Source organism: Rattus norvegicus, chromosome 3 (genome assembly GCF_021556685.1).
Source record: "Rattus norvegicus strain SHRSP/BbbUtx chromosome 3, alternate assembly SHRSP_T2T, whole genome shotgun sequence".
Taxonomy (NCBI): domain Eukaryota; kingdom Metazoa; phylum Chordata; class Mammalia; order Rodentia; family Muridae; genus Rattus; species Rattus norvegicus.
In genome coordinates, this window is record NC_141536.1 from 5886987 (window position 1) to 5903142 (window position 16156).

Below are 16156 nucleotides of genomic sequence, written 5' to 3' on the forward strand. Positions count from 1 at the left end.
CAGTTCCATCTGCCTACCTTATGAGCACAGCCCTCATATCAATGGAACTAATAAAGGATTAGTATAATGTAGAGGTTTTGTTTATGTTCATCTGGTTCTCAATGGAAAGTAGGTAGACAGCAGCCAGGTCATGCAAAGTGTTTCTCATAATACCACACAATATGTTTGAGAGTAAAAAGGATAGTGTCCATTATTATGAAGGACTTGTGTGCAGATAACGATTCCATTGTTCCCTGTGATACCAAAGGTTAGGAGCAGGATGGTGCATTTTACTTTGAGTAGGGCAAATCACATTGGTTTTTACTAGCATATTTAATATCTGAGACAATCAACTTACAAAGAGGAAAAGTTTGCTTAAGTTTACACTTCTGGAGGTCTTGATTCATTTTACTGAGTAACATATTCAACAGATATTTGTTAAGGATATAACAGACACTATGGTGGGGACTGGGGCTATAGTGGTTAAATAAGCAGACATCCCAGTGACCAATTCCTTTATAAAGTAATGGGAAAAGTAAGGAGAGTCAAACCAGACGAATACAGACAACCTGTGTAAAGAAAGTCTGCAGATAACAAAATACTAGAGGTAGAAAAAGAGAATTTCAGGTATGGTGGTTAGAAGATGAAAGGAGGCAGCACAATATAAACAAACAGTCAAGGTACAGGAATGTGAAGAGGCTATAGAAAATGTGGCACCTTTGAGGAATTGAAATACTGGCATAACTGTTAGAGGAAGATCCTCAGAGTGGGGAGGTTGTGCCTATTTCTCTAGGTGAGCCTTTGAAGTGCATGTAAATGGAAAGACTAGGGGAGTCTAAATGTTGGTAGCCATATACAAGATGGATTTCATGGGTATCGTTATGGACCATTCAGCAGATGACCCACAATCATTTAAATATTTACTTGTTATTTTGTGGTAATTGGCAGAGATTCTGCACAGAGATGGGTGGAATGAGATGTACTTTAGAGTTAATCTTTGAAAATGAACATTATGGAATGTTGGGTTTTAGGACAGGGAGGAATTGGTGATGATTGGTTTCTGCCTTGAGAAATGGAGAAGAAAACTGGGTGTGGGGATAGACAGGCTAGGGAGCATTCAAGGTTCTGCTTACCACACATCTATTTATAAACTATGAGCCAGCACAAGTCAGTACAGTTCCAGTCTGCAATTTAGTAGAGAGTTCTGGGCCAAAAATCATTTGTTAGCTTATACCTAGAATTTAAATTCATGGGAACACAACAAAATATTGTGAAAGAAGGAGGAATCCAGTAACTTCAGAGAAGCTTCAGTCTTTAGAGGTCCCATGAGGAGGGGTCAGCAAGCAGGATTAAGAGCAGACACCCAGTAAGGTCTGGTAAGCCAGGACTTAGTACAGAATATCTGGCCCATGAGTGAAAGATGTGAGGGGAGTGGAGCTGTATCTGAGGCTGTCTGAGGGGAAATGCCAGTGTTGTCTGCATTACAAAACAGACAAAGGTGTTACCAGTGATGCTCAGAAATGTTTGAATGGAAAACTAGACATGGAGGTCAAACTAGGGTATGCTGAATATTGAGTGCTTATTAGTAAATGATGAGCAAATTGCAATAACAAATAACCTTTTATACTGAGCCAACAATACTCATAATCTAAATTGTGAGCAATATTTGGCAAGGAAAAAAATACCTTGAAGGTATTTAATGGAAAAAAGCCATATATAAGACAGAGAACACTCTTGGAAATAAGGATTGTCCCTACTCCAGTTCACTCTTCTAAAGAAAGTCTTGCTTCTATATGTAGGGAGCCGTACTGGATTTGGGCCTGGCTGCTTTGTGACTATGGCTCAAAGTGGCTATGTGACTCTTGGCTGCATTGGCCACAGAGATTCAACCTTGAAATGACTGCCATAAAGTCTTGAGATTGTTGGACAAAAGCCTCCCCCATGAATTTACGGCACAGGAAGATAACATTCACAGGATGTTTCAGTCTGAGCAAACACCAGACGTCTCCAGCATCTCCATCGCATGACCTCTTCACCTTCTGCTCTCGCTGCTGGAATGCCCTTCTCCCTCCATCCTTTGTGTTTCACTAAGGACACTCCCCCTACCTGAAAACCTTAAAAGCTGTAACGTTCACCCCAATAAACGAGACCTTGACAACAGAACTTTTGCTTGGTCTCCTTCTTCTCTTCACCCCCATTTGATACACAGGTAGAAGGCCTCTTCAGGACCCTGAATAACTGGACCCGCTGGACGGGTCATCTATATGCAAGGTGTGCAGTTATGAAAACGGGTCTTCAGGGGGATATTTATTTGTTATAATACTCATGAAACAGCTTACCTGTTTATCTCTGAAGGAATAGCTAGGCAGCTGGCATGGCAATGAGTCTTTTGGAAACTCGGCTGTAGAGGATGAACTAAAGCTATTCATACCAGGGTGGACACGTATTCAAACATATGACTGAGTGGAAAAGTACATGCACATTGTACCAACCAGGGAAATGCATGAGTCAGTAACACACACACACACACACACACACACACACACACACACACACACACACACAACTATTCCCCAGCAATGCAGCAATGGAGGAGTGTTCGTCTTTCTCTACATCCTCGCCAACATGTGCTGATCTTAGCCATTCTGACTGGTATAAGGTGGGATCTCAGGGTCATTTTGATTTACATTTCTCTTATCACTAAGGACTTTGAACATTTCTTTAGGTGCTTCTCAGCCATTCAAGATTCCTCAATTGTAATTTATCGGTTTAGTTCTACACCCTGTTTTTTGATTGGGTTGTTTTGTTTTTTTGGAGGTTAGCTTCTTGAGTTCTTTATATATTTCGGATATTATCCCTCTATCAGATGTGGGGTTAGTGAAGATTTTTTTCCCAATCTGTAGGATGTTGATTTGTCTTATTATGTCCTCTGCCTTATAGAAGCTTTCCAGTTTCATGAGGTCCCATTTATCAATTCTTGATCTTAGCATGTGAGTCAATGGAATTCTGTTTAGGAAATTTCTGCCTGTGCCAATGAGGTTTTTTATTTATTTATTTCATATATGTGGGTACACTGTCACTGTCTTCAGACACACTAGAACAGGGCATCATATCTCATTACAGATGGTTGTGAGCTACCATGTGGTTTCTGGAAATTGAACTCAGAACCCTGGAAGAACCATCAATGCTCTTAACTACTGAGCCATCTCTCCAGCCCTATTTTTTATTCTCTTATACCAATGAATGGCATTTCAGACATGGATGTCAGGAGAAGAGGAAACATGGTGGTCTTCTAAGATGTCTTGCTATGTTTTCAAGTAAAAGATTCTCCAACAGTTTGATTCTTTGGCCTGCAACTGGCCACATATGGCCCATGGTAGATCTAATTCTCAGACTCTAAGTAGAAGTTAGTGTTATTAGCTTCACCCCTCTCCTGTGTAAGAATGATTGTTTGTCTTGCTGTGGAAGAGGTGGCTATAAACCAGCCAGGATACAAGACTGACTGAAAGACAGAAGTAGATCCCTCTATGCCATGGTAGAAGAGAAAGGCTTTCTGTGCTTTTTTCTCATTGTACAAATCCATGATGTCTACATCCTAGGGATAAAAAAAAGAGGTGTGTTAATGAGGAGCACCTGTGAGAGGGACTTCAGTAACTGAGCAGTGGGTGCAACACAGGAGTAGCTGTTATCCAATAGGAGGGATAGAGGTTAGAGATGCAGACAGATGAAAAATTATAAGCTATCAAAACAGATACCCACTAGTTTCCAATAACCTGTCTTTCTCCCAAGATCCTGTGATATAGGGAGTTACAGATTCTTTAAGGCATTGTGTCCCCTAGAACAGAATGGGGTAAGGGTAGGTATGCATCCTGATATGCTTCCATCTACAGGTTCATGCCAGCCAGCCTAGAGACCCAACCTCTGAGTGAATTTATGCATTATAATTTCCATCATTAGCAAGGGATTTGGCTTTTAATTATAAATCTCTTCTTTTAGCACACACCAATATAAACATATATTATGAAAAATACAGATTTGCAATCTTTTGCCTAACTGGCATATTAGCATCTCTGAAGATGTCTGAGAGGAAGTTATCCAGGACTAAACCACATTCCGTCACTTTTCAGAAACATTTGCATGACTTTGATGCTCTGATTTTGTATGATCTTTTGCCCCGGAGTTTAGAAGAATGCTTTATCTATTGTTTATTCAGCAGTAGTGTAACTTATTTGTGGTCTGTGCAGGTGAAAGATCCTTCCTGACCGTGAGTGGTATGAGCTTGCATGGCTATACTGTTCTGTTCTGTACTATGCTATACTATACTCTACTATACTATACTATACTATACTATACTATACTATACTATACTATACCATACTATACTATGGCAACTGGTAAGTCACCTTAGACAGAAGGTTACCTGACTTACTTCAAGCAGTGACTACCCCCACTCACCTTAAGCTGCAAAGTCGGTTTGCCCTCGATCTCAGCACAGAAGAGGCAGAGACTTCTGCCTTTGATTCCCAGGAAAACTAGATTACCCTTCTTTTCATCTTGGAATTCCATGTCTCTACATGCTATCAAGCTAAGAATGACTAGAAACACAAGAAAAATACGGAATATGTCAGACTTCAATCACAGAGAAATCCAGTCTTTCACCTCCCACTCTTATGTCCCTCCAAATCAGGGATGGTGAAAAACTTTCTCCATCAAAGCTCTCTATGTTATCCACATAACAGTGATTCTTCATTGCTTTTCTTTTTCTTCTTGATACCAGAATTTCAGTTGTCATTGTTTCCCAAAAATAAAATAAAATGTCTTATTATCCTTGCAGCTAAAAATAGTAATATAGTTATGCACTTATGTGTGGCCTGTGGATATGAGTGGAAGTATGCTATAGGGTTTCTAAAATTGCTCCTTAAGACTAGACTCACCTAGAAATACTTTGTCACTTTAGTGTCATCTTGTTACTTACATCACTTAAGTGATAGCTTAGGTAAACTTAACGTTGCTGAGGCAGAAAGGTAGAATCCTTGGCCTCTGGTGGCATCGTAGAACCAACATAGAACCCAGCCTTGGCTATCCCACTGATCTTATATATGGAAGAAATATACCACTATGTTATTTAAGTTCTCATTATATGAGTTTTTTTTCATTCTTGGTTGAATTTAACTATTTAATAATTTAGGATGAGATGCCCAAGAGTTTGGGTATTCCGTATCTATTTCTTAACAGAGGACAGGAAAACAAATCCATTTGATAACTACTTAATGCCACGTAAGACAAAGCACTATGTGGGCATTGGCGAGTTGGCTTAGGGAAAGACAGAAATCATCATTTCCTATAAAATATATAAAAATATATAAAATATATAAAAATGATAAAATTGGAAAAGATATAAAAAGAAAAATTACCAAAAACTCTGTTTGGGGGAAACTGACCAAAGCCTGGAAAAACAAGAGTGAGGCCCGATTTAGAAAACTTTTCTAAAGAAGTAGACTTCAAGTCCAGAGAGTAAGGCTAAGAGAGAAAACACTCATATGAAAAGATGGATACTGGATAGTGGAGGGGTTGGAGAGAGATCACAATAGGAAAAGAAAACAATATATGAAGTCCCTTGTGTGCAAACAAGTATCTATGTTCAAGGATCTCAAAGCAGAATGGTACACTTAGGCCTCCTCCCCTCTTCCTGTGCTCTCTCCCAAGAACAGACATGCAGACATGACCATATTCAATCTCATGTATTAAGGGGGTTGTTCGTGGTTCTGCTACGTAGGCAATAGATGGAACTACACAAATGAAATGGGAAGAAGAGCAGTGAGGGTGTGACAATGGTGGCCCAATTTGTGGGAGGTTGTGCCACAGAAATGAGGCACATTTTCCACAGAATAATCAGTGGGTTGAATCATCCCTGAATCATCAAGGGTGCCTCCTGTTCTTGTGATGTGAATGAACAAAGGGTGGTAGTGACGTCAATGGATCTTCTCAGGATCGTTCAGAAGACAGATCTACAGTTCATTTTGAGGGCACACAAAACTAAAGATGTTGGAGGAGACAGGTGTAAAACATTCAGAGGTCTCTGTTGGAAACATGAGTGGCAGAGTGATGAGCATAGTGGTCATATACTAAACCAAGAGATAACTTGCCATCCCTTCACCGGAATTGTATTGCCACAGATAGAGCTCTGAGGAGTTGAACCATTCAGATATCTCCAAGAAAATATGAAACAAAGAAGTCCAAAGAAGACAGTAACACACACAAGAATAATTGTTCTTCCAGAAAGGGAAGATGAAAGCTGTTCAAGACTGAGTTATCCATCATTTTCCAAGTTACCAAGAACAGACGTTTTGTTCTTTAGGTGAGGGTGCAGAAGGTGGCCTTGGAAAGATGAACTGAAGGAAATGGGAGTGAAAATCTAGATGCCAAATTCTTTTTTAAAATATGGATTTTTTTACTCATGTATATAGTGATATCTTTGGTAAATAATAAAATGTATGATTTATCATGAAATTAAAGAAGTAGTTTATAAAACAGTTTATTTGAAATTATTACAGCATGAAATACTGTCTGTATTAATACTATGTATATAATATTTTTTGTAGAAAAGAAGTATTAATAGTAATTATATTTAAGGAAGGAGGTCATATGATATTTATTATTATCTTTCTTTTCTTGAAAATAAGTATAAAGATTCTGTAACAAATTTTAAAGATGGTTTTAAATTGTTTAATACAGACCATGGAAATAACACATGCTAATTATATATTCAAAGTATATGTGGGTGTATACACCAAAGAAGAAAGGAACGCCAGCAAACTCCATTCACTTTCCAAGAGTAGTAGAAAGCCAGTAGCCAGTAGAAAGTTTTGTATAGCACAAATGCAAACAGAATACTGAATATACATATATTCTTTGAAGTGGGCTATTATGATATAAATGTGTACAAGAATCAAAGACAAGTTGTATAGACTACTTCCCATCAGAATTTATCTGTGATTGCCACAAGCAAACAGAAGATTATTGTGTTATGAGTATGAAATAATCCCTCAAACTCTTGTATAATGAAGGTTTGAACCCCACCTGCTGGCTTTATTGAGATATGGCCAGATCATGAGAGTTTTAACCTCATCAATGCACTATTCTATTAGTGAGTTCATAGTTGAATGAGTTATTGGACACGGGACCTAATTGGTCACTGTTGATGTTTCTTTAAAGCAAGAAGATTGGGACCTTCCTCCTACTTTCTGTCCACTATGAGGTGAGTAGCTCTTTTCCACCATGGTAATGTGTCTGTCTTTACATGAACCTAAACAAGCAATGGAACCAGCAAAAAGCTCTGAAAACTCTGAAATTATGGACACAAATAAATATTTGCGTGGTTTTTAAATGATTTAGGTGGTGGTGTCATACTATGAAAATCTGACTAAAACAAGTGGTGGTAGGGATAGAGTGGGAATCAAGAGGTAGTTTTAGTATTAAGACTGGGGATATGATCTAAGAGGTCTGTGTGAAGTAGACAAGGTTAGGAGAGGAGTTAAATAAAATATGGAAGTTTTAAAGAAATGAGACAAGGCGGAGATGGATTGATTGCCTTTTGATGGGAAGATGTGATGTTTCATTATTACCAGAAGAGGAGATCCCAAGAGAGAAGAGTTTGTACGCATGACAGAGGAAAGATGAGAGAGTTTGAATCTGTAAGCCTGGGTAGATGTCAGTTGGAATTTAGAGGAATTGCCATTCTGAAAAGAAACAGTGACTGTGGTAACACAAACCCTTCCTACTTGAAGATGCTTTCGTGAGAGGGATTCCTGGCTCCTGCACTGCCATTTCTGTGAATAGGCTTCCCTAGATGTAGAAGGGGAATAACCATTTTCTTCCTGTCTTTCCTCTAGTCGTAGGTAAGATTGGTGACCAGGGAAGGAGCAGCACAAGGTTTGTGCAAGCTCATATCCACTCCCAGTGAACCTGACGGCTCTTCACCTGCACCGTCACATGCCACCTACCAGATTTGACGCTGTTGCTAGCAGGAACCGCTGTCAAAGAATTTCCAGCCAGGACCCACGCCTTGTGTTGGGAGTCATGAACTCTGTAGGTACTGGGAAATGCTTGAACTGCCAGATAACAGAAAAACACAAGACACAGGTGTGGGCATAACTAACCTTAAGGCTTGGGGTCCAGTCTAATAATAATGAATTCCGAATTTCTGTGATGAGTATTGCTTTGAGAAGACATGGCCATAAAAATAAAGGAAAGGGAAGTAGGGCAGCCTAGTTTATTGACCATGGCACAGAAAAGAACTGAATACACTCCTAGTTACAAGACATATTTGACACTTGCCAGTTCTTACAGCGTTATCTTTTCCTGATTTATAAAGTCTCTATATGGAAACAACAACCAAAACTATTAACCAAGCATAAGTATCTTGTGTTTTTTTTCCTTACCATCTTAGTCAAAATGAACAAACAATTCTAAATGTAACTAATAAGACAAGAGCTAAGTGCCTTGCGATCTCAATGTGTGCCTTTGAGTATCTTAGCAAATAGATCTGTGGCTAAGAAAGTGAAACAGGGCCCTTCAACCTCATTGTCCTTGGTGAGATTAGATGAAGACTGTCCAATTGATTTGTGATTTACACTTACCCCCTTTGTTGATATTGTCAAAGTCAGAGCTTTTTGGAGGAGTAAAACATACATGAGATTGTGGAGGGAAAGCCATCATTGCCGGTCTGAGAAAGAAAGAGAAAAGAAAAACATTTTTCTCGTAGATGCTCCTACAATTCTATGAAATTCTTTAGTGAGAGTTTCCCTATGTCCTCACCCCCATGTTCACATTAAAATGTTTTAATGACTTGTCTATTGTATTTATGTGCACGAGTGTTTCGCTTGCCTGTATGTGTATGTACCATGTGTGTGCCTGGTGCCTGCAAAGGTCAGAAGAGGCAGTCTGATTACCTGGAACTAGTCTGTCAGTTGTAAATTGCTCAGGGTGGGTGCTAGGGTTTGAACCCTGACCCTCCTCAGAAACAGCAAGTGCTCTGAAGCACTGAGCCATCTTTCTTGCATGTACTTAGAAAGAACCACAAGGACAGCAATCCTTAAGCGGAAGCTCCCATTCCTTTATTGACTTGTCTCCAGGTTATGATGACTTTGAAATGCCATCCGCCTTCACATCTGGATGGTGAGGGGGTTCAGTTATCACAGGTACTTCTTGTGCATTGAGTCACCAGGCCTAGGGAAGGCAGAGTGCACTTGTCCATCTCTGTTCCAGCTCTCTCCCATAGCTAGTGAATGACAGTTTTTCCTGCTTTTAAACCGAGAATTCCTGTGCATCTGGCAGCAAACCTGCCCCTCTGACTTCTGTATCCCTTTACTCTTTCTCCAGAGAGATACCTCTGAGGATTCTTCAGGTGACCATCCATAACCGCATCAGAAGTTTGTCTTCTAGAGATGTTTGAGTATAAGATTCTGGTTAATAGCACCGAGTATAGAAAGTACACAGTCTCTTAGAATGGAAACCATTTGTTCACCTCCCTGTAGCCAGGACCATCAATGCCCTGCTTGACAGTTGTCTTTAAGCAGGGAATGAGAAAATTGCAAGCAGCACTCTAATTATAAGCAACTCTTAATTTCTCCTGTACCTTGTATCTTGGGCGAAGGCCACCGAAGCACCCAGGGCTGAACAGAAAGCAGAGAAAGTTTTCCCTCACAAGGCTCTCAATAGCAGAAATTACCTTGGTCCAAGGAAATCTTGTCTCTGCGATCAGTTACGACTGCAGCTCTATATGCAGGCACTGAAGACAGTCTGGGAGTCCAGACCTTTTAATTATTAACAAGGTAGTATCACTATCTTCTGCCCTGGGTGTGCTCACTTTAGCAAGAAACCTGGGATGGCAAGAAGGGCCTGGGAGACTGTGGAGGGGAGGTAGGAGGCAACATAGGTGTGACTTGTCTAGGCTCCTGGGGCAATGAGAGCAGCAATCACAGCAGCACACATTAGTGAGGAAACACACAGGCTAGAGGTTGAGTCACTGTGGAGAGCGTGGGTTCTGGACTGCCTTGAGTTAGAGGTGTGGCTGTCTTGACTCAGTGAAGAGCTTAACACCAAAGCCCTGTTTACATTGATCTGTGGCAAAGCCCAGCCCTGATCTCAGGCATTTTATATATTTAATATTTATATATTTAACATTTAATATGCCACAACTCCTGACAGCTTCTTGTGTTTCCGATAAAGCTGTAAGAGCTCCAATTTCCTGAATAATCTTTCAATCCTCACAGCAGCCCTTTACAAGCCATCAATCTTCCTCACATCAGAAAACAAGCCCCAAAGATGACAAAAAGTTCCCACAGCCAGGCATACTGTGCAGCCAGCTGTGAGGGTAAGTGCTTCCTTTTGGGTGCTGTGTGAGGCATTCACCCTGGGTCTTAATCTTCTGCATACTGTATTAACAGAAACACAAAGGAGGCCTTGCGATTCACACTGTGTGCAGACAAAGGAGCTATAAAACTCAGGTTTGTGAGTTCCTAAGTCTGCAGCATAAGTTAGACACAGGCTGGACATTGATAATAGAAGGAAATCTTCACCCTTCAGTAATGTAGGTAACACTGAAAGAAATCCACTTGTTCTGTCCCAAACATTGCTCTCAGGGAATTCTCAAATGTACGTCACGGTCATATTCTCTGACACCCACCATCAAGTCTTCTTCTTAAAATCTTTTACAAGATTCCAATATTCTCTAACTACTGTCCCTCTCTGGCCTAACTGTACCCACTTAGCCAAAAACCCTGGGCTGGCACTGAGTTCCTGTGAGGATTTGAAGGGAAGGTTGAGAAGCAATACAAGCTGTTCTGGGCTCTTAGAAAAACTAAAGCAGCACAAACACCAGGAAACTATTTTTCTTTGGCCTTCAATGTCCACCAAGCTATAACCAGGATGAGATAGAACTATGGTCATATTACTTCCCTGCTCAAAACTCTCAAAAGTTTTCACTTCATGGTAGGACACGCAGAGCTCTCACTATGGTTACCCCATCCCATAGGACCCCTGTGCTTTCTGTTCTGGCTGCTTCTGAACCTCCCCTAAGATTTCCCTGGCAGTAGTTCACATTGGATTGCTGCTAGTTCTCCCTGATTATTCCTGTTTGGGCAACTGAAGGTTTACATTTAATACTAGTGAGATGTATAAAAAGTAAAATATTATATTTTATCCTTTTATAATTATTATATTATATTTTTATTGTGTTAATTAATATGGATTAATTAATGTGTTATAGATTGACTAATATAATATCATAATATTAATAGATTAATTATATAGAATATGTATAGTTATATAATATATTACATATCTATTATAGCTAATATGAAGTACATATTATATCTAATTAAAATATATGTATCATATATAATATAGTATATATGATATGATATAAAATATTACGTGATATATAGTGACATATCATATATGTTGCATATGTATTATATAACTATGTGTATAAAGTATATCATATTATATGCAATACATAATAAATATATGACTATATAAAATAATTTGTATAGTTATATATTATATACCAACCAACCAGAGCTCCCAGGGACTAAACCACCATCCAAAGAGCACACATAGATAAACTCATGGCTCCAGCTGCATATGTAGCAGAGGATGGCCTTGTTGGGCACCAATGGGAGAAGAAGCCCTTGGTCCTGCCAAGGCTGGACCCCCCCCCCAGTATAGGGGAATGTCAGGGCAGGGAGGCAGGAAAGGGTGGGTGGTTGGGGGGGAACACCCTCATAGAAGAAGGGGGAGGTGGAATGGGATGGGAGGCTATGAACAGGAAACCTGGAAAGGGGATAACATTTGAAACAAATTTAAATTTGTAAATAAAAAATCTAATTAAATAAATAAATAAATAAATAAAATAATTTGCATAACTATATGTTGTATTTTATATATTGTATTTCATAATATAGTTAACATATTATATATTTATTATATATGATTGATATGTTATATATATTTGTTATGCATAATATAATATTAAATAAAGTATTATTCATGTATTATATCTTATATTTATTATGTATAGAGTATAATAGAATATATTATATATTATGGAAATAACATATAATATATAATATATGTACAATATAATATGTTGTATAAATTATATATTATTCATGATATGTTATTATATGCATAAATTGTATATATAAATGTTATATATCATTATATGTATATATTATACATTATATTTCTAGTAGGTATATATTTTATATGTGCATATATGGCATATATATTCTTTTATGTATAATTATACATATAATTACATGTAATTATATATGTAAATAATATATATAAATCATATATAATATATTTGTAATATATAACTGTATATTACACAATGACATATGTAATATAATATATTCATATATAAGTATGTTATAATGTGGATACATATTATATAGCATATATATTATATTTTGTACAATATATATGATCTATAATTACATGGTATATTAGATAATATATTATATGTAACACATCATAGATGTTATCATATTACATCATTATATATGTTATTATATAACATGTTATTAGACAAAAAAATTACATAGTATGTTATAATTATTTATATTAGTTATAAGAATGTATTTTTGAGTAATTATTGATTGTTGGTCATTACTGTTTATTAATATAAAATGCTCAATTATATTTACTAATAATATAGCATATAATATATAGAAAATAATATATAATTTATTTTATAATATATCATATGATATATTTATATAATATATTATAATGTATGTGTAATATATTTATATAATATATCATATGTATATTTATGTGATATATCACAGGATATGATGCTCCCATACTTTCCTCTTAGTACCAGACCTTGCTAATGAAGTCAAAGGAGCTGCAGCACCCTTAGGAACACCCACTTGAGCCTAAACTAAGTCTTCGTGGCTATGGATGCTCACTGCCTGAATAAGCTGTTTATATCTTTTGCAGGAAAAAAAATGGAAAATTTTGAAGCAAGACTGAACATAAATCACCCATGTGTCTGCTGGAACGTGTGCTAAGTGCAGCCTACCCTGACAGTGTCCCCCCGATCCGTGTCAGACTGGCCGTCCAGTGCAGTCGGCAGAGCCAGACCAGCCAGGACGCATGGGGCCCAGCACACACTTTCCCTGGCCCAGCAGCTTTCAGCTCTCACTTACGGACCGTTTCCATTCAATATTAGTTTCTGTCCAGCAATGGACAAACCTTACAATCCAGGGGAGCGTTCTCAGAGTCTGGAGACTGTGGAGGCACCTTTTACCAGGGAAGTAAGTGCCTGCACCTGCTTCATAGAGTCTCACATGGATCCGGAGTGGGGAGCTTGTGGTGGCCCCTGCCCTCAGTGACTCAATCAAGAGAAACCGCCTGTGGTTGTTAGAGACATAGGAGCCTCACCCACCCTGTGGGTTGCCCATACATCATTTCCAAATTTAGCTGGTAGAACTGGTTGATTCCCTTACAACTTCTTCCCTCCATCCCCCACTCAGCCAAGATAGTGTTGGCTGAAGTGCTGTGGCACCACCCACCAGGTACCCTCTGTCTCATGGTCACCCTGTCTCTCAAGTCTATTCTTTAAAGTTGTTCCCTCACTCCCTCCCTATTGCCCCACAGGATGATTTTATGTGTAGCTCAACGGAGGAGGGTGGCACATCTCTGTGTTCTGTGTGTGACCCAGCAACATCTCTTCTATACTTTCAATCATGAAAACTAACCCAAAGAGGAGTCTCCCTACCCACAAGGTGGCATGCCCCAGTCCTGGGTACAGCCATTTTTCTCTGAATTAGCTTGTGTTTTGTTGTTTCTGAAACCCCATTCTTTTTACATAGTCCCTTGGTCCTTTAGGCAGATAGATTCCTGCCAGTGTTGTACCTGGGTTCCTAGCTCAGCTCTTTGCCCATTTCCACTCTATTTAAATCTATACTCTATGGTATTTTTGTACATTGAGGAATGGAGGCTAGTAGCTATGGAATTGAACTTCTACAGCACCAGGTCTACATCCTACTAATTTTATGAGCTTAGGGGAGTCTTTTCATTACATGGGTATAAAACTAGCCCTTGCCTTCTATGACCAATGACAAGACCTTTAACTGTCCTTTAACACCGTGTCTGGCACAGTAAATGTGTACCAAAGGTTACCCTTGTCAGAGATTTGAAACCCAATACCAAATCCATTTATTAGGGTGAGTTGGGTAAAGAAACAGCCCATGAACATGCAAGGTGGTATTTGATCTTGAAACCTGACTCGAATTTAGGTCAAAGTAAGCTTGGCCTCTGCCATATTCTCTTTACTACTTGTGGTAAGTACAGAAGAGGTGAGGAAACAGCAGGAAATTTTGACCATAATTGGTACTATGTGCTGACCCAGCTCTTCACAGGCTGTGCCTCATTCAGTCCTTATATCTCTGTGAGGAGAGAACTACCATCCTCTACACAAAGAAACAAAAGTTAGGTGGGATGGCATGCTGTATCAGAGATGTGGTGGAAAGAGTGACGACTATACTGGTGCTGACGTGAGTGATCGTGAAGCTGCTGCTTTGGGCAATAATGGTATAGCATAGTTGGTGTTCAAGTTCCTGCTATGTGCCAGGAACTAAACACATGTATTAACTCACTCAATAATACTATTTTCATTTTTAATCCTCGCTTTATATATGAAAATCCTAAAATACATAAATGTCTTAGGGTTTCTGTGACTGTAAAGAGACTCCATGGTGACAATGGCCTAAACTCTGAACTGTAAGCCAGCCCCAATTAAATGCTTTCCTTTATAAGAGTTGTTGTGGTCATGGTATCTGCAGAAGGAGCTGAGAGTTCTACATCTTGATTGGCAGGCAGCAGGAAAAGAGATTGACTGGGCCTCATTTGAGCATCTGAGACCTCAAGGTCCCCTAGTGACACATCTCCTCCAGCAAGGCCACATCTCCTCCAGCAAGGCCACATCTCCTCCAGCAAGGCCACATCTCCTCCAGCAAGGCCACATCTCCTCCAGCAAAGCCACATCTCCTCCAGCAAAGCCACACTTCCTAATTGTGCCAACCCCTTTGAGTCTACGGGGCCAGTCTCTTTCAAACTACTACGATAAAGATTATGTAACTCGATCAATATTCTAGGTAGTGACAGGTTTAGACTTGATCTGATGTAGTTTATACATACATATATTTAGTAATTATATAAATAAGTAGTAAGTATTTTTTGCAGGTACGGGTATCAGTCATAAATATTTATTCTCTGCTTTCATAATGTAAATGCAGCTATAGGCAATATTTCAACAAATAAACTTGGTTGTATTGCAGTAAAACTTGATTCGTAAAATAAGTAGTGGGCTGATCTTGGCCCAAAAGCCATGTTTTTTAATCCATGGTCTTTAAAAAAAAAGGTGAGGTGGGGGGCGCCTTAGTCAGGGTTTCTATTGCTACACAAAACATCATGACCAGGAAGCAAGTTGGGGAGGAAATAGTTGCTGTTCATCACCAAAGGAAATCAGGACTGGAACTCACACAGGGCAGAAACCTGGAGGCAAGAGCTGATGCAGAGGCCATGGAAGGATGCTGCTTACTGGCTTGATCCCCCTGGCTTGCTCAGCTTAACTTTTTATAGAACCCAGGACTACCAGCCCAGGGATGGCACCACTCACAATGGCCCCTGCCCCCTTGATCAGCAATTGAAAAAATGCCTTATAGCTGGAACTCATAGAAACATTTTCTGCACAGAGGCTCCTTTCTCTGTGATAACTCCAGCTTATGTCAAGTTGACACACAAAACCAGCCAGTACAGTGGTACAAGTCTTCAATCCTAGAACTTGGAAGGCAAAATTAGGCAGATCTGTAGGAGTTTGGATCAGTCTAATCTACAAGTAAATTTTAGGAAAGCCAGGGCTGCACAGGAAAATTCAGTCTCAAACAAACAAAAAGGATGTGTGTGTGTGTGTGTGTGTGTGTGTGTGTGTGTGTGTGTGTGTGTGTTCCTGAATGTGTATATGTGGATCATGTAAGTGCAGTGCCCACAGATTTAGAACTCAGCATTAGATTTCATGGAACTGGAATTACACAGATGGTTACACACTGCCTGATACCAGTACTAGAAACTGGACCCTGGTCCTCTGCAAGAGGAACAAATC

General features: G+C 39.1%; 1 protein-coding gene across 5 annotated transcripts in view; it reads right to left on the minus strand.

The window, feature by feature from the left end:
- Positions 1-293: 293 nt before the first annotated feature.
- Positions 294-16156, minus strand: part of Il36b (interleukin 36, beta) — a 101826-nt gene continuing 85963 nt past the window's right edge. For 2 of the 5 annotated variants that reach the window (XM_087652899.1, XM_087652903.1), the window contains exons 2-5: positions 8619-8704; positions 7983-8090; positions 4435-4574; positions 294-3574 (exon numbers count right to left, since the gene is read on the minus strand). In XM_087652899.1, the coding sequence (XP_087509025.1) occupies positions 3362-3574; positions 4435-4574; positions 7983-8090; positions 8619-8697 (540 nt within the window). In that variant the 5' untranslated portion in view covers positions 8698-8704 and the 3' untranslated portion in view covers positions 294-3361. Of the gene's footprint in view, positions 3575-4434; positions 4575-7982; positions 8091-8618; positions 8705-9616; positions 9946-16156 lie in introns of those variants that run through there. The other 3 variants (XM_087652901.1, XM_087652902.1, NM_001108570.2) reach the window with 3 other exon arrangements.